Below are 24,677 nucleotides of genomic sequence, written 5' to 3' on the forward strand. Positions count from 1 at the left end.
GATAAAGGCTCTATTCAATCTGTATAGCCGAAACGATTGAAATTTGAAGGGAATTTCAGATTGAGTTGACATATTCTAATTTTATTTAACTAGGCAAGTCAGTGAAGAACAAATTCTTGACCACCTAGGAACAGTGGGTTAACTGCCTTGTTCAGGGGCAGAATGACAGATTTTTACCTTGTCAGCTCGGGGATTCGATCTTGCAACCTTTCGGTTACCAGTCAAACGCTCTAACCACTAGGCTACCTGCCGCCCACATTCAGTGTTCATCGTGAATGCAGTCTCCGCTAAAGCGGGACCATTGCCTTTAACTGTCAATCATCACGCTGTAACTCTGAACATCCGCTATGTGGATTGAATGGTGCCCAATAATAAATTGACAATTGTCTGATGGGTGACAATTTGTCAATGGTTTGTTCTCAGGGCACTACTGACAAAGAGACCCTGGACTCAATTGGGCTGCCCTGAATAAACAAAGTTAAATAAAGAAAGAAAATATATATTATCAATTGTCAAATTGTATATGAAGAGATGGGCGCTGCTTGGAATTGACACAGTGGCAGAAAACAGAGCACCTCAAATACACTTTTTCTAATCCTCCTACAGAGTTAAATGCAGGTAAGACTCTTTGAGGTCTAATTAGCATAATAAAGAGCAGATTCTGCAATCCCTAAAACACTTACCTGTGTCAAATGCCAACATTCAAGAGGTGAGCTCTATTTCAGAATATAATTTCCAAGAATTACCGCTGTTCCATGCGCTCCACACATGAGCATGCGTCAGAAAATACTAGTGATGTAATTCAACTTAAAGGGGCAGTCAGCAGTTGCTACATCTATTTTTGGATAAAAAAAATTTGTGCCCCCATTGATTCTTGAAAAAGATAACATATAAATGCCTCATGAGCTGACATCAACTGTCGTACCCCATCAGAGCACAACATATAAGCTTGTTTTACTCCAATGTTCGTCCCAAAAAATAAATAATAACAATGTAAACAAACACTGTATAGCCTAACAACAGAATTTGGATACCGTGGATGGTCAGTCCTTGCATCCATAGTCTTTGAATTTGAGAGTGATTACATTTCTCCAGCCCCATCCCCCTGTTTTGTTTTTGCTAGAATGCTTTGTTATTGTTTTAACTGCCGAATGCCACTTTAAAATATGCTACTCTGTTCTTCTAAAATGTCCTATTCCCATGTTTCTCAAAGCCCCCATGCAGTCTTTGTATGTTTAAATCATAACTGCTCATGAAAATAACAAATATATTTTGATCATTTATTTCCCCGAGCTTCCTTAGCCATTGAAATACTCTGTTTGATCGTGTGGGCGTGTTGATACAATTGTAAATATATTGACATACACAGCCCAGATAGAATTGTCTAGACTCTAGGGCCTACCCCCCCCCCCCCCCCCCCCTTACCCCTTCAAAGCAGGATACACATGAAAATAAAAGATGACTGGTCATTGGTAAGAAAAACATAGAATTAGGAATGATAATAATCAGTCATTTTAGGACCTCTATGTAGAATAATCAGATCAGATTGTGATTTTTGCTGTGGGACAAAAACTCCATTCCACCTGAGCAGGATGAAATTCCAAGGCATTTTTTTTTCTCCAAAAAGCTTTTACACTAAAAGGGCATTATCATAGTTTTCACAATTTCAGAGTGTTATTTCGACCTCAGAGAGGAAATATCATCCCAAAAAAAGGGGGGGGGGGGGGGATTTCACGTTTTTTTAACTGCACTGCCCCTTTAAGACCTGCCAAAATTAAATGATGTTTTCTTTGTGATGGATTTAACCTTTGAATTGTGGTGTTTTTAGTGTTTTTTTTTAGTTTCCCATATAACCTACAGTAACATAATCTAATGAAAATACTGTTACGTTCTTTGAAATAATTGTATTTCCGTAGTCCAATGTTACCTAAGACCTTCATAGACACAACCAAAGGATAATTTTCCTGATAGCATATATGCCATTTATTTATTAGACTGTGAGAATGTTCACTTCCAAAAGAGGCATAATTGTCTCGAATGGGGGTTCCTCAAAGGCCAGGCTTTTATAGTGTTTTCAGTGAACCATCCATTGACGTCATTGCTGTGACAAATTACCCACTTGTGGACATTAGCAACTGACACAAAGTACAAACATACCATCATCTTCATCACTGGCCCCTACAGTGATGATACTGGAGCCAGGGGGGAGGCTCTCGGTGACCGAGGTGCTGTAGGCGGTGGTGTTGAAGACGGGCGGGTTGTCATTGACGTCCAGGACGTTGAAGTAGACCCTGACTGTGCTGGCCTGACCACCGCCATCCTGGGCCCTCACGGTCAGGATGTAGTACTGCTGGGATTCGTAGTCCAGGGGCCGCGTGACGTTGAAGACCCCCGTGACGGGGTTGAGCAGGAAGGTCTTGTACTCGTCGTCGTCCTCCAGGGAGTACGTGATCTCACCGTTCACCCCCGAGTCCGAGTCACTGGCCAGGATCGCCGCCACGATGGAGCCTGACAAGTCAATATGCAGTCAGTCAGACAGTGAGGATTTGAGAGGGCTTTTTGAATGGCTGGATTGGGATTCCCTCACGTTTGCCAAACAACCCCTTCAACTGCCATATTGGGGAAAAAAATACATATTTCATATTTCAAAAGTGCCACATTTTGATTCCCTGTTGACCTAGCTAACTAGAAAATGTCCTGCACTAAAAGCCCTTTGGATAGACACATGGCATTCAAGAGGAATGGCATAACGTTTCGCAGGAATTCATTTGGGACCCTTTTTCACAATCTGAGTAAGCATGAAATAACCTGGTAGTCAACAAGCAACGCCATGTGACAGTAAGCCTTTTACCTGGCGCCATATCCTCGGGAATGTCGAAAGAGTACGTTCCGCGGGAGAATTTCGGCGTGTGATCGTTGACGTCACTGACGGTGATGTTCAGCTTCATATCCGAGGATTGCTTCCCGTCGTCAGCTCGAACCAGCAGGGAATACTTGGAGCGACGTTCCCGGTCCAGCCTCTTGGTGGCAATCAGGTCCCCCGATTCCGGGTCGATCCGGAAACTGTCATCAGCACCGCTGATGATGGTGTAGGTCACCAGTGCATTAGGACCCTGGAGAAATACAAACGTGAATTATTCTTTCTAAGAGTATAAAGACGCCATATAGACTTTATATTTGACCTTTATTTAACTAGGCAGCCTAGGAACAGTGGGTTAAACTGGCTTGTTCAGGGGCAGAATGACAGATTTTTACCTTGTCAGCTCGGGGATTCGATCTAGCAACCTTTCGGCTTTAACCACGAGGCTACCTGCCGCCCCTATATTATGAAGTTTTAACGTGAGACTTTTATGATTAACATAGGGTTAGTCATTGTTCAGTCCTAAAGGGAGAGGGACATCATATGATGAATCTTAGTGAGAGTGAAATTCATGTTCACAACCACCCACTACTTGCTTTCACACTTGAATCAAATACTTTATTCTAGGGATAAATGCAGAGTAGACATTCTAATACTATACATCTCAATGAGTGAAATATTATTATTTTTTAAACACTACAACATTGTAGTTGTAGCTTCCAGTTAGCATGCTCCCCTCAGAATACAATGGTCATACTGGTGAGGGAAAAAAAACTCACAGGAGCTGAATGGCAGTATTCTCTTGGGGCCTTACGCTTTGAACTCTGGGGCTATAGGGTTCTTCTATAAATGCAACTAATAGATCCCTTGATACTTTAGACAAGTACAACCCAGTACACATGTGAAAGCCATAGCGGTCCTTTGCAATTGGAGTAGAGGACTGAACGCGATATGAAAACCCAATAACAGCGGCGACAGATCTTGGCATTTAGGTTGGCGCTGAGGACAATACCAGAGCAGACCACCATCTCCTGATGTCTGATGCTAAGTGAGGGGGGGGGGGGGTCCACTTCAAAAGCTACTACTTTTCAACAGAGGTCTTTAGTTTCGACTGGTCAAAAGCTAAAAGCATTTTTAATTTCATGTATACTTTTGATCTTGCCAATATACAATAAAAAGTAGTTACAGTTTATTACTAGTTTACCAAGGACAAAACCCCATAATTGTGAGTTAGATTCATTTCCAGAGAGCCCATCCTCAGACCCTGAGAGTGTGTTTTGAATTTTGATTTTTTTTTTTATCCAACAGGCTGCAGAATGCTGGATCTGGGACTCCCATCAGCCACCTGGGCTGCAAAAACGGAACCCGACACCCTTCGTCTGCCAATTAATTATCGTATAGGATTCAAAAGGAGAGAGAGGAGGACAGGGGAAAAGAGGAGGAGAGGGGAAAGGAGTAGGGGGTCCATCGTCTCCCCCTGATGCTGACCGCTCCCCTGACCTTCCCTAGTAAAGACTTTGACTAGTTTACAGCCATCCCAAGGCACAGTGGGAAGAAGGGGGGGGGGGGGGGGACCAACCAATTAAAGAGCAGGGTTCCGGGCCAGACTTGGGCACAAGGAAACTCATTTAGCAGATGAGTTTCAGCAGCAGCAGCTCAGGGGAAGGTGAGAGGCTCATAGAGCTGTCGGGAGACTGAGCTTCCTGAAACACGACTAGAGGCCGTTTGAGCCACAACACAGGTGTTAAGTCTGACTCACAGTAACGTGTTGAGAGGCGATGTGTACTAATGGTCCTATTTACAACGCATCAATCTAATGATGTACATGTAGCATAACGATGTACTCGGAAACTGTTGTTTTAGGAAATGAGTCTTCGTATATTTACATTTCGGGGTGCATCATTCAAGGCCACAGTAACGGTGTCTTGTAGCAACCCACTTCAGTCACACTCGTTTTGTATTTTCAACAGTCTTTTTGGCTGTTCCGCTGTTGTTTTGCTTCTTTAGCACCCATTGTTCTAGATACTTTTCTTAGTTAAGCTCGCTCCTGGTACCTGCATATTTTCCACTATGTCAGAATGCTATTAAAACGAGAATGTTCTCTCCACAAAAAGACAAAAAGTGATTTTTTTTTTCTCTCTCTCTCTCTCTCTCTTCTTCTCCTAGAGAGGCCTCCACTATGGGAGCGAGCAAAGCGCTCACCTTTTTTAAATTTTCCAAACTGAATGCAACCCAGGGTGGAAATGGGTGTAGCAAAAAAACGGATGCGTAGAAACAGCATTTTAATACGCTCACACATGAATCCCACATGTAGCACTGTTAAATTGGATGGGATCATTATGATGTCTGAAATCAGCCAGTCAGCTGGCCAACAGCTTGCTGCGCTTGGCTACGCCTCCATGGATCACACATGTGGCTTTCTGAATCGGGCCCGAATGCATTCCGTACGCTTAGTGTCAGGGCAACTTAAGTTTCCTGCGTTAGGATGTGGGCAGAAATTGGCCGGCCCTATCTGGACCGAAATAGCTGGAACCGAAATGTTATGTTCCTACTATTTAGTGACCTATTCATTTCTGTCTTTAAGTTCTGGATAAACGTCTCTTTCGCCATAGTAAGTCCATATTGTATCGAAGTTTGTTTAATGATCATATCGGAGTGCAACTACTTCGTCCGAGGCTGCGTCCCAATACTCTAATCCAGTGCCTTTTCCTTTCTATAATTGTCTCATAATAGGTAAAAGGACTGGATAGGTTTCATCATATTGCTTTTCCCTGAAGATACTTTCGGATCAGTGGTCGGGAAGGAGAGGAAGCAAGGCAAGGAAGCTATTCGATACTACTGAAACGCAGCTCAAGTCCTTCTTCTCCTTTGATTTTGACTATGAGGAAAAAGTGAGAAGGAAACGCACAGACACCGGCCGTCCAATTCGATACCATATATCACATCCTTCAAGATCAGAGCTCTGAGGTCAAGTTCACTTGAGTCCAAAACAATGTACTCAAATGATGCCCTTAAAATGCCCTATTAGTCAAAATATTGACCTAAATCTAGGATTTTACAGTCAATGTTATATTCCGAATACAATGACCATTCCAGAAATGGATTGTGCATGATTTGTCTCACATTCTAACTGGCGAGGTTGGTGAGGTAACAGCTGTGCAATAAAAACGTGTGGCCTCATAAGTTAACGTTAAGTATGAGTCCATATTCTCTCACACACTAATCCCTCCTCACAATGGCCCCAGTTCTTTCCATTCAGTTCCCTTGTCTCATTGGCAGGGCTGAGTAACCGCAGGCCTTGGAGATGCTGGGAGGGCCTGATTTTCGCTCAGTGCTGGATTTTATGTCCACATCCTGCCTAAGCTGCGAAAGATGGAGCCTTTTTCTAATCGAGGGCGAAGCCAATGATGTAATGTGAACTACAGAGGCCGCGGAGGGACAATCTGCCCGGTGTGAGGAGACAATCTTTAGCCGCTCTCCTCAGGGCTTTGTGACACTCGTGGCCCCTCTGAGGTAACGTCAAAACTCACGATCACTGGGGGCCGTGTGTGTGTGTGTGTGTGTGTGTGTGTGTGTGTGTGTGTGTGTGTGTGTGTGTGTGTGTGTGTGTGTGTGTGTGTGTGTGTGTGTGTGTGTGTGTGTGTAGTGTGTAGTGTGTAGTGTGTGAGAGTGAGAGTGAGAATGAGAGAGGGGGAAAGCAAAAGTTCTCCGACTGCTTCAAGAGAACTTCAAGCTGTGGTCAAATACTTGGTAGGAGAATTGCAGAGCGCATGACTTGGACTGAAAAATAATGATGGGTATCAGAAGAAGAAAAATAATCTTCCTGCAGCCACTTTCTTTTGTCTCTTTGAAAATCCCCCAACAGAGGATCACATCAGCTCATTTCCAGATTTGAGGTCAATACACGCAGATAAGAGCACTGGAATGTATTTGGGAGGTTGGGCGCTGTACGTGTAGGTACGCCACCCATGCACCCTTAAGCCCTGGTTGTCTTTACACACTAGTCATAATGTACATCAGAAAACACATTTTGATGGTAACACAGAGATAACGATGGTATCGCTGTGTAAAGGGGACAGAGGGAACGTATCTCCCAGAGTTGTACTCAAACAAGGAACAGACAGAATACATATATTTTTTTAAAGGCCAATCCTGGGAGACTTTACCTCATCTGCGTCTGTGGCTGTTAGCTGCATTATCTTGAAGCCGTCGCTGACGTTCTCTTCGACGGTCACATCAAGAAGATCGTTTGGGAAAACAGGTGGGTTGTCATTGACGTCCTGGAGCGTAATTTCCACCTGGAGGGAAACAAAGAACACAACCGTTTCCCATGAACAGAAACAACTAGTATAGCCGGTCGGTTCACTGCGACACGTCCTAGCCGGCTTTTCTGACAGATACGCGCCCAGCAGGGGTCAAATCCTGCTTCTACCCCTCTTCAGAACACTGCAGAGAGAGGAGAGCTGCTGAAATGTCACGTGTTTCATATTCACATACTGTATACATAGTCTTACGTTGACACCGGGTGCACTGTAGAGATCAACGCTAGTCCGGTGCCAAGAGTAGAATGGACTTATCAATGCGTTCGACTGGGACAGTTCCATCCAGACCACGCAGTTGTGTGTTCGAACACACCATAGACCTCACGGTTAGAATTCTAAATCGGACAGATCATATTCAGTTGAAATCAAAATCAAACTGTATTTGTCACATGCACAATTCGGTGTGGACCTTACCGGGAAATGCTTACTTACAAGCCCTTAACCAACAATGCAGTTCAAGAAAGAGTTAAGAAAAATATTTACCAAATAAACTAAAGTACAAAATAATAAAAAGTAACATTAAAATAACAATGACAAGGCTATATACAGGGGGCCCGGTATCGAGTAAATGTGTGGGGTTACAGGTTAGTCGAGGTCATTTGTACATGTAGTTAGAGGTAAAGTGACAATGCATAGATGATAAACAGAGAGTAGCAGCAGTGTAAAACAAGGGGATGGTCTGGGTGGCCATTTGATTAATTGTTTAGCAGTCTTATGGCTTGGGGGTAGAAGCTGTTAAGGAGCCTTTTGGACCTAGACTTGGCGCTCCGGTCCCGCTTCCTGTGCGGTAGCAGAGAGAACAGTCTATGACTTGGGTGACTGGAGTCTAACCATTTTTTGGGCCTTCCTCTGACACCGCCTAGTATATAGGTCCTGGATGCAGGAAGCTTTGCCCAGTGATGTACTGGGCCGTACGCACTACCCTCTGTAGCGCCATACGGTCAGATGCCGAGCAGTTGCCATACCAGCCGGTGATGCCCACCAGTCAGTACTTTTTGAGGATCTGTGGACCCTTGCCAAACCCTACTTTAGTCTACACAGTGTACAGACAGTGTCTAACTACTGCCTGGAGACACACTTCGTATTTGCATCTACCTCATTTGATCAGAGAAAGAGAGACAGACAGAAAGAGAGACCGAGAGAGACAGAGAGAGAGACGGACACAGAGAGATAGACACAGAGAGAGAGAGAGAGAGAGAGACAGACAGACAGACAGACAGAGAGATAGACAGAGAGAGAGAGACAGACAGACAAAGACAAGAGAGAGAGAGAGAGAGAGAGAGAGAGAGACAGACAGACAGACAGACGGACGGACGGACGGACGGACGGACGGACGGACGGACGGACAGACGGACGGACGGACGGACGGACAGACAGACAGACAGACAGACAGACAGACAGACAGACAGACAGACAGACAGACAGACAGACAGACAGACAGACAGACAGACAGACAGACAGACAGACAGACAGACAGAGACAGACAGCGAGACGGACAGACAAAGACAGAGACAGACAAAGAAAAGATGGAGAAGACAGAGAGAGAGACAGAGAGAGAGAGAGATGGACAGACAGAGACAAAGACAAAGAGAGACAGACAGAGAGAGAGAGATGGACAGACAGAGAGAGAGACACGGAAAGAGACACAGACAGAGAGAGAGAATTAGAGAGAGAGAGAGGAAGAGACTGTTCATTTTTGTTGTTTTTCACCTTATATATTCACTTTGTATGTTGTCTACCTCACTTGCTTTGGCAATGTTAACACATGTTTCCCATGCCAATAAAGCCCTTGAATTGAATTGAATTGACAGAGAGAGAGAGGCAGAGGCAGAGAGAGACAGAGAGAGACAGAGAGACAGACTGAGACAGAGAAAGAGAGAGACAGAGAGACAGACTGAGACAGAGAGTAACAGAGAAAGATAAATAAAGATAAGAGACCTACACATTACGGTGTCAAATTGTGTCTAGCCCAGGAATACTGCCTTTCCACTCATACTCCGCAATCACATCTCATCCCCTAACCCAAATATGCATTTCAACGCCAGTAAACAGTGTTTGCTTTAAATCACAACAGACATTTGCCTTTGCATTTTTGTTTAGGGCTTCTATAAAAAGCCAGGTTTGAATTCTCCAGCGTTGCAATCTCCATTAATGTTGACAGTGATTATGGTAATTATTCGCTAGACATAAAAACTCAACCTCGAGTTGCTTTCTCCTGAGCATGCCTATTCAGTCTTATTCAGTCCTCCAGTTGGTTCTACCGCTGTGCGGGTTGATGTGGGTTGCTGAGGCGCAATAGGAAATGGGGAAAGGAACAGCTGTGTCACGTCCACAATGGGACTGGCTGAGTTTTTTTTAACCAACCCAAGTTTCCCCTCACAGGCATTTACCGTGCAGACAATGAGCTTCAAGGCCACAGGACCACCAAGAGGGGTGAGATACAGGAGTCTATTCAGGCCTGCCATTGACAGGAGAAACAGACCTCACGTGCTCCTGCAAATCCACTCTGAAACAAGCAGCATGCTGGAACTACCAACAAATGCCAACATCCAGACCCTTTTCAAGCGCGGCAGTCCATTAAAGGTGACCCAGTAGGAAAGCCATTGAGACGCCTAGAGAGAGAGAGGGGATTCATGTATGGCAATTGAATTGAGAATCTTCTTATTGATGACTTAAGCGCTATAATTGCTTTTCTATAACTGTTTTCATTCCCAGCCAGATGAAAATCATTTTTTAAAGTCTGAATACGTACTAACACTGTCCAAAACCAAGAGCAGCTTTCATAAGCCTATGATTACAACGTGTCTCCACGGTGACCGCTTACTAATCTGATCCTGAATCAGTGGTTAGGGCTGTTCAGTGGTCTCTGTCTGGGATGAGGATGTGGTGGATCTGACCCTGATTCAGATTTAACGCGGGGCCTTGCCGGCCATCCCGGTCGGGGCGCTATGTACCATGTAAAAACAAGACGGAAAACGACAGCACTTCCAGAGCCGAGGGACTCGGCAAAGTCAACAAACAATGAATATTTATCTTCCAACCCGTGTCCTCTTGATGTGCAAAAAAATGCACGGCCCATTTCTGAGGAGTGAACTAATTAGAGAAGAAGTGCGGTTATGAGAAATAATTACGCCTTGCGCTTATAGTTTACATTACCCAAGCTCCCCTGGGGGAGAGATATCAAAGAGGCTTGGTGAAACATTTCATCGGAGGAAGAGGAAGCAAGGTCAGGAGGGAGGGAGGGAGGAATGAGTTTAGTTCCCTTGCTCAACCTGTCACTCAGGCCCAGACGCCCCAGTGTGGTGCAGGTGAAACACATTAGTTTACAGGGGAAAAGATTGTGTTTCAGGCCACTACTGTTTCGAGTTGCAGCTGCTATAACTGGCTGATAGGCTCCATTATTTATGCCTGACATGAATGATTCAAAGGCCGAACGGCTCCCGAGTGCTGTCGATTATGATACCTTAAGTGATCAAGGACTATTTGCCAGGGTCTAAGCCTGTCTACGCCTGCAACATGGCCAGAGGATTTCTTATCTGACAGGAATTGTTCAAAAAGTCTGTCAAATCGACTAAGATACTGTGAGTGGGATGCCTACAGTTGAAGTCGGAAGTTTACATACACTTAGGTTGGATTCAAACTCATTTTTCAACCACTCCACAAATTTCTTGTTAACAAATTGTAGTTTTGGCAAGTCAGTTAGGACATCTGCTTTGTGCATGACACAAGTGATTTTCTACAGCAATTGTTTACAGAGATTATTTCACTTATTATTCACTATATCACAATTCTAGTGGGTCAGAAGTTTACATACACTAAGTTGACTGTGCCTTTAAATAGCTTGGAAAATTCCAGAAAATGATGTCATGGCTTTAGAAGCTTCTGATAGGCTAATTGACATAATTTGAGTCAATTGGAGGTGTACCTGTGGATGTATTTCAGGGCCTACCTTCAAACTCAGTGCCTCTTTGCTTGACATCACGGGAAAATCAAAAGAAATCAGCCAAGACCTTCCAAAAAAAATTGTAGACCTCCACAAGTCTGGTTCATCCTTGAGAGCAGTTTCCAAATGCCTGAAGGTACCACGTTCATTTGTACAAACAATAGTACGTAAGTATAAACACCATGGGACCCCGCAGCCGTCATACCGCTCAGGAAGGAGACGCACTCTGTCTCCTAGCGCGAAAGTGCAAATCAATCTCAGAACAACATCATAGGAACATGTGAAGATGCGGGAGGAAACAGGTACAAAAGTATCTATATACACAGTAAAATTAGTTCTATATCGACATAAGGCCGCTCAGCAAGGAAGAAGCCACTGCTCCAGCACATGGGGACAAAGATCGTACTTTTTGGAGAAATGTCCTCTGGTCTGATGAAACAAAAATAGAACTGTTTGGCCATAATTACCATCGTTATGTTTGGAGGAAAAAGGGGGAGGCTTGCAAGCCGAAGAACACCATCCCAACTGTGAAGCATGGGGGTGGCAGCATCATGTTGTGGGGGTGCATTGCTGCAGGAGGGACTGGTGCCCTTCACAAAATAGATAGCATCATGAGAAGGATAAGTATGTGGATATATTGAAGCAACATTTCAAGACATCAGTCAGAAAGTTAAAGCTTGGTTATAAATGGGTCTTCCAAATGGACAATGACCCCAAGCATACATCCAAAGTTGTGGCAAAATGGCTTAAGGACAACAAAGTTAAGGTATTGGAGTGGCCATCACAAAGCCATGACCTCAATCCTATAGAAAATTTGTGGGCAGAACTGAAAAAGTGTGTGCGAGCAAGGAGGCCTACAAACCTGACTCAGTTACACCAGCTCTGTCAGGAGGAATGGGCCAAAATTCACCCAATTTATTGTGGGAAGCTTGTGGAAGGCTACCCAAAACGTTTGACCCAAGTTAAACAATTTAAAAAGCAATGCTGCCAAATACTAATTGAGTGTACGTACATTTCTGACCTACTGGGAATGTGATGAAAGAAATAAAAGCTGATATAAATCATTCTCTATACCATTATTCTGGCATTTCACATTCTTGAAATAAAGTGGTGATCCTAACTGACCCAAGACAGGGAATTTTTACTCGGATTAAATGTCAGGAATTGTGAAAAACTGAGTTGAAATGTATTTGGCTCAGGTGTATGTAAACTTCCGACTTCGACTGTATATACCCCTAGATGATTTCATTCATAAAAATCGTCCATGTCCTCCTTATCTACCACTGCATTCAACTTCCTGGCAAAATCTTCCAGCCCTCTTCCAATTAAAAGTGAGGAATTGCACACACGTCATCCATTGGTAGTAGGAACCGGCATTTGTGGGATTGAGACCCTTCACAAACTCAGTGTGCCGTCTCAACAAGCCATATCTTCAAGCAAAACAAAAGGCTCAGGCTGCAGACACTGAACACTCCCAACTGTTTCACTTCTCTTCCCCTAACAGTGACAGAATGTACTGAAACGGCCACTCCCTCCCGGTGCACATACCCTTTCCCTTATTATCGGCCTCCTATTTTAAAAAGGTGGAAGCACTAGCAGTGATTGGCATACTCTTTCCCCCAATCATACTCGCAGTCATGCCAAGATGACTGCACGAAGATGGGGAGATGGGGGGGTCATGGAGGAACGATATGCAGTCTTTGAACATGACCCCCTATAGTAAGCACATATTTAGTGAGTTACTGAGTCAGTCAGCATTTCCTACCAGTGGGTAGCGCCAATTAATGAACTCAATGCTGGTCTGCATTAAAGATGAGGTAATACACGACACAATTTCTCCTACTCATTGCTGTGATCACGAAGACTCCACTTGAACAGAGTAAATGAAACATCAACAAAGTATCGTCTCTTTTCTAAGAGAGAGTTCCAAAACCAAAACACATTATAACCTCTGATGCAACATGTCGGAAAGCTAAATCTGGTTCATGTGATCATAAAAAATGGAAAAGGGTGCGTCTCGTGTAGAGAATAATCATTTCAAAATGATAACATGTGTCATTAGACCTTGTTGACGACTTGAGGTGAAAGTTCGGGGAAGTATCAACTTCCGACACTAATTATCTATTGGCCTTTTGAAAATTGAACAATTCCATTCTGCATCACCAAAAAAGGATTTCGTAGCAGCAGAGTACTTGGAACTAATGTGTCAAAACCTGGATCACCAGAGCTATTTTACTGTAACACTTCATCATAGCATAGGGCCAAAATCACGAGCCATTACAAGAAATTACTCAGACGTTGGCTCGGAATTAAATAAAAGAATACAAAGAATGTTTGTAAATGCCAGAAAATGAGCTCAACACTAAAACCATTAAAACATGCTGATTCTATAAAAAAAAATGATTAGACAAAAATGATAGGCAGAATGCACTATTTATTTGAAGTGAAACGACATTTATCCGCAATCACATTTGGCCAATCATTGGATAGGGCCTTGAAGTTAGCTGGCGTACGGACAGAGAGCATGTTGGGAAAGATTAATACTGGGTCCTCAATCTCAGTGGTTCCCAAACTGTGGGGCATCTCCACTGGGAGGGGGGCGCGAGGGGTTGGCAGAAGACATTTATATATATAGTCAAAAGTCAAAAGTTTGGACAGAGCTACTCATTCAAGGGTTTTTCTTAATTTGTACTATTTTCTACATTGTAGAATAATAGTGAAGACATCAAAACTATGAAATAACACATGATGTAGTAACCAAAAAAGTGTAAAACAAATCAAAATATATTTTATATTTTACATTCTACAAAGTAAGCTTTGCACACTCTTGGCATTCTCTCAACCAGCTTTACCTGGAATGCTTTTCCAACGATCTTGAAGGAGTTCCCACATGAGCCCTTGTTGGCTGCTTTTCCTTCACTCTGCAGTCCAACTCATCCCAAGTCATCACAATTGGGTTGAGGACAGATGATTGTGAAGGCCAAGTCATCTGATGCAGCACTCCATCACTCTCCTCCTTGGTCAAATTGCCCTTACACAGCCTGGAGGTGTGATGGGTCATTGTCTTTTTGAAAAACAAATGATAGTGGGACTAAGTGCAAACCAGATGGGATGGCTGATCGTTGCAGAATGGGGTAATAGCCATGTTGGTTAAGTTGGCCTTGAATTCTAAATAAATCACGACAGTGTCAACAGCAAAGCACCCCACATCATCACACCTCCTCCTCCACGCTTCATTGGTGGGAACCACACATGCAGAGATCATCCGTTCATCTACTCTGCGTCTCACAGAGACAAACAAAAATCTCAGATTTCAACGGTCCTTTCCTCGTGTTTCTTGGCCCAAGTAAGGCTCTTTATTATTATTGGTGTCCTTTAGTAGTGGTTTCTTTGCAGCAAATCGACCATGAAGACCTGATTCACGCATTCTCCTCTGAACAGTTGATGTTGAGATGTGTCTGTTACCTCTGCAGCAGAGGTAACTCTGGGTCTTCCTTTCCTGTGGTGGTCCTCATGAGAGCCAGTTACATCATAGCGCTTGATGGCTTTTGCAACTGCACTTGAAGAAACTTTCAAACTTCTTGAAATTTTCTGGATTGACTGACCTTCATGTCTTAAATTAATGATGGACTGTAATTTTTCTTTGCTTATTTGAGCTGTTCTTGTCATAATATGGACTTGGTCTTTTACCAAATAGGGACATATTCTGTACACAGTACCACCCCTACCTTGTCACAACACAATGGATTGGCTCAAACGCATTAAGAAGGAAAGAAATTCCACAACTTAACATTGAACAAGGCACACCTGTTAATTGAAATGCATTCCAGGTGACTACCTCATGAAGCTGGTTGAGAGAATGCCAAGAGTGTGCAAAGCAGTTATCAAGGCAAAGGGTGGCTACTTTGAAGAATCTCAAATATAAAATGCATTTGAATTTGTTTAATACTTTTTTTGGTTTCTCCATATGTGTTATTTCATACTTTTGATGTATTCACAATTATTCTACAAGGTAGAAAATAGTAAAAATAAAGAAAAACCCTTGAATGAGTAGATGTTCTAAAACGTTTGAATGGTACTGTAATATATATTTTTTAAAGAAACTCAGTCCAGCTTTAAACTTACTCTTAAAAGTTGCAATAGTAGATTGCACAAGGTGCAATTGTATAGTGCATCATCAGTTCCTCTTTTCATGTTAGTTATTGCATACCTTAGAGAGACATTTATAACTTGTCAGAAATGTCCAGATCAATTAGCCCATGTCAGCTATCGATTTTCTCCTTTTCCTTTTTTTTGAGTCCCTCAAATATCACATAAACACACATTAGACATGGCAAAATGTGTAGTATTGCAAGAAATAAGCTCCAAACCTGCAAAAATGTGTGGTGCGGGACGTTCCCCAATGCTGGTGGAGGGGCCCTGAGTGAAAAAGTTGGGGAACCACTGCTCTATGTGACAAGTAGTCCCCAGGAAAACACATTACAGAGAAGGGATCCAATTTATTGCCATGTTTCCCAGAGGGAGAGGAAGGAGCCTTCACTGGAGCTTCTCACATTCACTTCAGTAACTCTAAGACCTTCTAACTATACCACACCCATCACTAAGGTCTACCAGGACACTTATACAAACAAAGTTGGTCATTTCATACAATGGATAAACCTTCCGAAGCTCTAAGCGACCCTATGCGTGGGTAAAATCATACCCTTCCATAAGATCCAGTAGTATTTAAGAGGCACTGCATTGTTTGAAGGGATCTGTCATCTTCCTGATACGAGGAATGGATGAACCCTCTAGAAAAAACCCAGGCCCGATGTCTATGTTTGCATTGCTTAATCTGAAAAGCGTATGGCATGATCCGTGCAAGTCTGATGAATGTCCTGCTATAGCTCAGAGAAATGTAAAGGCGGACTGGGGTGATATAACGGCACATTCAACATTATTCATTTCCTGGGGCTCCTGAGACTCGCTTACAAAGACCATCTTTATCTCTCTCTCTCTCTCTCTCTCTCTCTCTCTCTCTCTCTCTCTCTCTCTCTCTCTCTCTCTCTCTCTCTCTCTCTCTCTCTCTCTCTCTCTCTCTCTCTCTCTCTCTCTCTCTCTCTCTCTCTCTCCCCATCTCTCCATCTCTCCTTTACTCATTTAACTGTTTAGATATAACGTCAGGGATTTTTGGGCCTCAGATTTATGGTGATGCTGGCTTAAGAACTCCAAGTACCATTCCAGTCTCCGTTTTTAAGAGCAAAAGGAAATGTAAGCAAAAAAATTAAAGGCAATGGGATCAGGTATAAATTATCTGATCCACCTGCTTTTTTTTTTACACATACGCAATCATTGAACCGCTTGATTTGTCAAACAAAAGCCCCCGCAACAATCAATCTTCCTGACCGCAGTCGGCAGTGTGTGCTCTGGAGAGGAGAATTTGACCGTGCTGGGATGGGGAATGTGCTCGGGAAAAGCTAGACAAAGCTGGAAAACTGCCAGACCCCAACGAACAGTGCCGGAGAGAAGTCAGGATAGGGTCCTGTCCTCCGAGCTTCCAAATCTTCTCCAGCCAGAAAAAAAACACGCAGAGACGAAACTAAACAAAATAGGAGTGCCTGCAAACGATCACAAAGCACCTAGTTCTTATGAAACCAACGGGTGGAGGAGAGACAATGCCGGACAAGTGGTTTTAATAAATGGGATCACAGTCCTCTCAAAGGAGTACTGCTAAAAGATTGTTTGTCTACAGTTGGTCCTCCAAGCCCCCTGCAGCCTCTGTCAAGCAAGGTCACCCACAATGTGTTCAGGAGGAATATATAACCCTGCAAAACTAATAACCCACAGTCTGTTTGGACCAGAGTATTCTTCACGGAGTTGCTGGACTCGTTGTTGACATCTCCCCACATAAACGCTTGAAACAAATCATGATGAATTGTCGTTGTATTTAATGTGGTAATATTTCTTCCCTCTTGCTGATACCAGGAAGAGTTGGGTGGAAAGTTGAATTATTAGTTGAGCTATAGCAGAGCTAATGGAACAGATGAGAGACAACGTTCACCTCTTCAAGACTCCAGCCCAATACAAAGCTATCCTCATAACCACCATAGCCCACTAACTACTATACATATAAAAAAAAAGGTTTGAGAGAATTTAAGAACATCAAACAAGCACACCTCATTTCTCCCCAAGAGAGAACTGTGAGGTAAAAAAAGAAAGAAGTAAAACAAGATTTGCGAAAAGTATGCTTTGACAAAACGGACAGAGACCGTTACAGGAGTCCATCTCCATCTTGGAGCTACAAGCCCTGCGTGAGTCTATGGCCTTATCACTACAGCGTATCCACCATTACCGTCCATTACTGCATTTAAACCACGTCGAGCATGCAGGAAATAGGGGTAATCAAGTAAAAATAGGGCTGATAAAACACTATGCTAAATTATCATTTAAAAAGACTCACAAAAAAACTATTTCTGACTGGTAAGAAAGAACGAGAGAACAATACAATTGTCTTTTCCATTGCCAACTGATGTGATTTGTATGATTCAGAGTCATCATAAATATTTAAGAGTGGAAGATAATACTGAGTGCCCCTGCTTGCAGTTTGAAGTTCAACCCAGGGGATTTCAACAAGAGAACTACTAAATCTAAGGGATACAGATACAAGGCTTGTCTCTTTCAAGCCAAAGTCGGTCTCCAAGTCTTCTGGAAGGAGAAGGCCTGGCTTTAAAGACTATTCCGGCATCCATTTAATAGTAGCTATCCACCAGTGATTAATGTGTACAACTTTAAGGCACATGGAGCAGAAAAGGCACTGGTGATATGCTCATCTGGAGTTGGCCAAACTACGCATGAAAGACAGACAAATCTGCAGAGGTTGCTTATTTCTTTTCGGTGACGTACATCACTCTGTTAAAATATTAAGGAAGAAAAGGTCATTAAAAAAGTAAGGGCCCTGATGAGGCTTCGAGGGCACCAGGGGAGGCAAGAGTTGACCTCATGACCTTTCCATGGTCCACTAACAGAACGTGATTGAGAAGGTGAAAAGGGACAAGGGCTTGGGGTGGGTGGAAGGAAGGACAGCCTACTGAAGTCTTGTGTGCATTTTATTCTACACGGGTGAATGGAGGGTGTGTGTGTGTGTGTGTGTGTGTGTGTGTGTGTGTGTGTGTGTGTGTGTGTGTGTGTGTGTGTGTGTGTGTGTGTGTGTGTGTGTGTGTGTGTGCATTAATGTGTATGTGTGTGTGTTGTGTGATTAAATCTAAAACAGGACCAACTCTGTGTGAGAACAGATCTGGGAACCCCCTGCAGCCTCTGTTTATGTGAAAACCGAGAAAACAGTAACAATGGTCGGTACCTAATCAGGAATGGTTGTGCATGCCGGCGACACTCCAAGCTCCCCGACTGTTTAACAGCCTTAGAGGGAGGTCGGACTGAGCAGACACACACACACACTCTCTGGCCAACAGTTTCTCCAAGAACATAAACATGCACCTTTATGTGTTTACTAGACACGAACAGGCAGTGGTTTAAAGTTCTTAAGTAAAAATACTTTAAAGTACTACTTAAGTAGTTTTTTGGGGGTATCTGTACTTTACTTTTTATATTTTTGACTACTTTTTTCTCCATACATTTTCCCTGACAACCAATACTCGTTATATTTCGAATGCTTAGCAGGACAGGAAAATGGTCCGTTTCACGTACTTCTCAAGAGAACATCCCTGGTCATCCCTACTGCATCTGATCTGGCGGACTCACTAAACACAAATGCTTCATTTGCAAATTATCTCTGAGTGTTGGAGTGGAGAAAATGGTGCCTTCTGGTTTGCTTAATATAAGGAATGTGAAATGATTTATACTTCTACTTTTGATACTTAAGTATATTTTAACAATTACATTTACTTTTCATGTTTAAGTATATTTAAACCCAAATACTTTTAGACTTTTATTCAAGTAGAATTTTACTGGGTGACTTTCACGTGTCATTTTCTATTAAGGTATCTATACTTTATGAGAATTGGGTACTTTTTCCACCACTACAAATGGGTTGTAGTAACTGTTGATGAAATATAGTTCTGAGAGACAGGCTGCTAACGTTTTGGTAAAGAAATACCACTGAAGTACATAGCATTCATGTGTGACAGTATTCTCACACTATACTAATGTTGCACACAGCAGTAATAACATCGAGAGCTTGGGACACTAAGGTAATATCTGCAAAAAGATGATTCTGAGATAATTGGCTTGAAAGTTCCCGAACCCTCACTGTTTCAATGGTGTCAGCAATTTTTATCGAGTATTCTTATGAACTTAAAGTGGCAATCAGCAGTTAAAACAATACAAAAAGTGTTCTCCCCTCAGTAAAAAGAAAGGTAACCACTCTCAAATTCAAAGACAGAACTATGGATGCATGGATTGACCGTCCATGATATCAACATTGTAGTTTTAACCATGTTTTTAGGCAATACAGTCTTACATTTGCTTCATTTAACAAACATGGAAGTAGAACAAGCTTATTATATTTTGTGTTCTGATGGGGTACGACAGTTGAACGAAGCTCATGATCCATTTGTAAGAATCAAATGGGTACATATCTTTAATGTACTTATTCATTTCCCCTTTAACATCATCAATTGGGGTACTTAGAGTACTACACAGGTACAGAACATTGAACGGAACAAGGCTATGTCGATAACTGCATTTTGACAAAACTGCAGATAGAAATGTGCACTGAGGGTTGAGATTTTTGTTTGAGGGAACATTAGTCTCCTACTGCAGCTACGACTGAAGAGCTAGCGCGAGTTGAACACTGCTTCGATCATAAAATCCCACACTGTCCTTTCTGATCCAAAAGAATAACCTATTTTTTTCTTTCTCCTCTTCCGTGGCCATGCAGCGATCATTCATTTCGTGTCCCATACATCTGTGTCGGTCATTTAGAAACCTGACAGGAAACATTTGGCAAGATGGCCTGATCCAAAGACATTTTGAGAGGTGCAAAAAAAAGGAAAGAGAAATGTTGATGCATTTAACATGAGGCTGCGTAAAATATATATATATATATAAAAAAATATATAAAAAAAGACTTCTGCCAAATAACTTGACAACAAGAGATGGTTTCCCCCCCCCACCTAGACCATTCATAGCAACAGACTAAGGGTTGGAGCTAGTCTCTCCTATCCACTGAAGACTGCTTTTCAACCTCCCTCACAAGGAAGATTTGTAAGCTTCACATGTTTAATGTTCACTTGTTTTTTAAATATTTTTTTATCATGAAGACGGACTCGCTCGGAATACCATCCGTCTTGATTAACTTTCCATTTGTATGCACATCAGCCGCAGTGAATGCTAGCATGGAAAGCAATTGACTGGCTAAAGAGGAGCTCTCAAAGCACGGAGAAATCGTTACCGGATTCAAATGTATACGGCCCCATCATGTTGCCTGTGCATTTCATTATCTTGTTTTGTTTAGTACTATCAATAACTTTAATTATACATAAGCCTTGTAAAATGTAAATCCTTGTTTTTATAAAGACACGATGCACATCTTCCACATACTGAAACACTACACTATACCATCCATTCTAAATTATTCTGAGTAACCCTAATTTGAAGGACTCTCCTTTTGATGTACTGTCTGTAGCATGAAGGGCTCACTGTCTCTATAGCATAAATAAATCATGTACACCATGTCCTGTAGGAACCCGTGAAATAGGTAAATATAATTACTGTCTGTTTAGAATAAACATGTCAGACTCAATTGGACCGGTTTCAAACCAGAAAACACGGTTTAAGAAGCCAAATGTTGGATTATTTGAATTAGCATTCGTTAGCATGTTGAGTTTGGCATACATTCAGCCGACTTGGTCACTACCGCTGTAGGGGCTTCCCTTTGGGCCTGTCTGAGGAACAAAAAGGAAACGTTTCAAAAAGATCCAGCTTCACAGACACCCTGTTTTGTCTCGTGGCGTGCTTGACTGCAGCCAAATGGCCCCAAGACAATCGATCTCAATTCCCATTCAAGAAACGTATATAGACGATTAATTGTGAACTCATAAACCCACAGAACAATCCTTAGGGGAGGAAGCCACCCATACGTTCCATACGTTCCCACTGAGCTTTAGCTGGCTACCTCTCTCCTCGCTATGTCTTTGCTATCATCCCATAACACCTATGGTCTTCCTGGGGGGTTTTGGGGTCACTTCAGGGGGTCAGAAGGTGATGATTAATCCCTTGGAGCAGTGGCATTGTGGGAGCTCCTGGGTAGTTGGGGGTCAGGACCCCCGTTTAGCGAAATGCTGTCATTTGTTAGTTGACCTTCAATGCCGACCATGACATCTATATTGTGTCTCTATTGTGCGTCCACTCCTCCATTCTCCAGTTTTCCAGAGGATGGAGGAAAATGGGGATGGGGGACTGGTTATGTTCATTTGTATTGCTATTCACCAAAAACATCCCCCTTTCTTTCAGCATGTAGACAAACTACACAAAAGGAATGGTTTGTGGTTTACAGAGAATTTGAGCAGAAATCTTCAGACAACAAAAGACTCATTCCAATTTTCCCTCTGGTGACTCCGTAGCGGGGAGGCTAATCCGTCACTAATAAATAAAGTTGTGTTTAGTAATGAAGGAATTGTTTAGTCTGGCAACAAATACGGAAAGTCATTATCAATGACAATGACAGAGAATGTTCCTTGGGATATGCAATCCAAGATACAGAGAAAGCATATCCCAACATGCACTGTTATGTACACGCCCCACACAAACAAATGGACCACGGTCATTTACTTATTAATTCAACATTTACTCAACCTGCACGGCAGTACACACAAAGGATCACCAATTATTGTCTGCCCCCAACCTTTGTGAGGTATGTTTAGTCTCTGGTCTTAAGATAAGACAAAATAAAGTATGTGTCTTTAGAGGCTGGACAAAGGCTGGGGTATTCCCCTACATTATTTACTGTAAAAAAAACAGGTTTTTGAGATACTGTGAGAAAACTCCAAATCAAAGATGGCTACCATGTTCATGTCACGTTACAACCATGACTGTACTGACACAAAAATGACTTTTGCAACAATTAACACCATATTAATATCTATTTAACACAAAGTTATGGACACTAAGATGGAGACACAAGCAGAAAGTTGCACTTCATTCATTCGAGGAAACACAAAAAAAAAGGTTTTGTTTAATCCGATCGTCTGGTCGCTGTCAATCAGTCGAGGGCAGAGGGTTTAATAAGAGATGCGCTGGGGTAAAAGAGCTAACAGTGTCACATCTGATCTAGTCAAAGACAGGAGCAATCACCACTTCCACCTCCCCCACACCGCGGCACGCAAAGCCCGAAACCACTACTTGGCACTAGCCAGAGAGAGAGAGAGAGAGGAGAGAGGGAGGGAGAGGGAGAGGGAGGCCCAGAGACACATTTACATGGGCCCTCCTCCTCTTTCGTCCCCTAGCCTCCTTTCTCTTTCCTTCCCCTCTACCCCTCCCCTCTTAACCCTTCTCATTATTTCTGGTCCTTTCGCCTTTTGTGTCCTCAAACCCTCTTTTCTCCTGTCTATTCCCTCTCTCTTTTTCCCTCAGCTGTCCCCTCCTCTCCTTAATTAGTGTCCCCTCTTCCCTTTTACTCTTCATCCCCTTCCCTTCTTTAATAACCCTAATACTATTTTCCACTTTAGTAGATCTCTGCTTTCACTTGGGATATCCCTAGAAAAACCTTCACTTTCACAACAGTAACAGAGGGCCTGGTTTTTTTCATCCTTGGTTTAACAAAAGGAGCTGGTAATGCATCGAAATAATATGGAAAGGTTATTCATTACATGCTGACAAGGAGGTTTGCATAACTGAACGACAACGTATTATTACGAAGGTTTGCATACTAAACCTACTCTTGAAAAATACGATTTATTTAACATTTTCATTGTTGGACTTTAAAGACTGTAAAAACACCAGGAAATCAGCTCCAAGTTATTTAAATTTTTGAAACTCGGTTCCCAATTATTCCCACGCTTAGAGGGACATACCGTATGTGATCGTATACAAATAGTAATAATTCATTATATATTTATTGGATTTAAATCATGTTTTTCTACCAAATTAGGTACTCAAAGCACTTTACATAGCAGGGGGAAACTCACCTCATCCACCTCAGTGATGCACGGCAACCATGTTTGTCCCAGAACGCAAAACATCAGCTATCATATAGAGAGGTGAGGAGTGACATATGCCAATTAGGAATGAAAGGGATGATTAGGTGGCGATGATGGAAATATGGCCAGGTTGGGAATTTAGCCTTAACATTGGGATTTTGAATGACCACAAAGAGTCAGCACGCCCGTTTTAACGTCCCATCTGAAAGACGGAACCCGACGCAGGTCAATGTCCCCAAATGTAATCATGGTTTGAAATGATGCTTTAGTTGTCACGTATACTCTAGGTCATCAGGCTGCAGTCACCGTCGTCAAGCGCACCCGGCGCCTCATGACACTCACCTGGACTCCATCACCTCCTTGATTATCTTCCCTACATCTGTCACTCCCCTTGGTTCTTTCCTCAGGTGTTATTGACTCTGTTTCATGTCGGTGCGTTGTTTGTGTTTCGTGTTTATTTATTAAAACACTCACTCCCTGTACTTGCTGTTAGATATTGCTGCATGGTCGGAAGTAGAGGCACAAGCATTTCGCTACACTCGCATTAACATCTGCTAACCATGTGTATGTGACAAATAAAATTTGATTTGCTTCCCAACTCTCACCGCACTCGTTACATTGGTCAAATAGTATATCTCTTTAGGCTTCATGCGGTCAATATGCAGTCTAAAGATCTATTTAGAATTATGTGCCGGCCATTCGCTCAAAAATAAATTGACCTGTGGCTGAATCTAGCTGATGATCCTATGTAGGAAAGCCAGGGGCACACTCCAACACTCAGACATCATTTACAAACGAAGCATGTGTGTTAAGTGGGTCCACCAGATCAGAGGCTGTAGGGATGACCAGGGATGCATACTTTTAGGTGTATGGAGTTAAAAGTACATTATTTTCTTTAGCAATGTAGTGAAATACAAGTAAGTAAAAATAGAAATAGTAAAGTAAAAATAGAAATAGTAAAGTACAGATACCCCAAGAAACTACTCAAGTAGTATTTTTACTTAATGACTTCAGACCACTGGTAACCAGCTACATATCCTAATGTTATGACTAAAGTTAATCTTTCAAATTTCCAGGAGAAAAGTAGGCTACGCTGAAACGTACTGGACAATAGTCCAAGCGATGTCTGCTGATAATATGCTTGTTCGTGAATTCTCATCCGAGTGTACAAGTGCAACTGAAGCACAAAATCTGTCAGTTGCCGAGCAGAAATGACAATAAGAAGCATTTTAGATCTGCGTTTGCAAATGCAGCAAGATATTTCTTATGCGTTTTACGCAACCCTGAAGTTTAACTTGCTAGTTGTTTAAGTAAGTGGCATAAATTATATATTGTTTTAGGTATTTTCTCCCCTTTTTCTCCACAATTTCCATCTTGTCTCATCCCCACAACTTCCGGGTTCGGGAGAGGCAAAGGTC

At 42.5% G+C, this 24,677-nt stretch overlaps 1 protein-coding gene across 1 annotated transcript in view; it reads right to left on the reverse strand.

The window, feature by feature from the left end:
- Positions 1-24,677, reverse strand: part of LOC115129515 (protocadherin Fat 4-like) — a 96,407-nt gene that overhangs the window by 34,727 nt on the left and 37,003 nt on the right. The window contains 3 exon segments of the mRNA XM_029659934.2: positions 2,158-2,508; positions 2,852-3,113; positions 7,027-7,158. Of these exon segments, the coding sequence (XP_029515794.2) occupies positions 2,158-2,508; positions 2,852-3,113; positions 7,027-7,158 (745 nt within the window).

Source organism: Oncorhynchus nerka, linkage group LG5 (assembly GCF_034236695.1).
Source record: "Oncorhynchus nerka isolate Pitt River linkage group LG5, Oner_Uvic_2.0, whole genome shotgun sequence".
In the NCBI taxonomy this organism is placed as follows: domain Eukaryota; kingdom Metazoa; phylum Chordata; class Actinopteri; order Salmoniformes; family Salmonidae; genus Oncorhynchus; species Oncorhynchus nerka.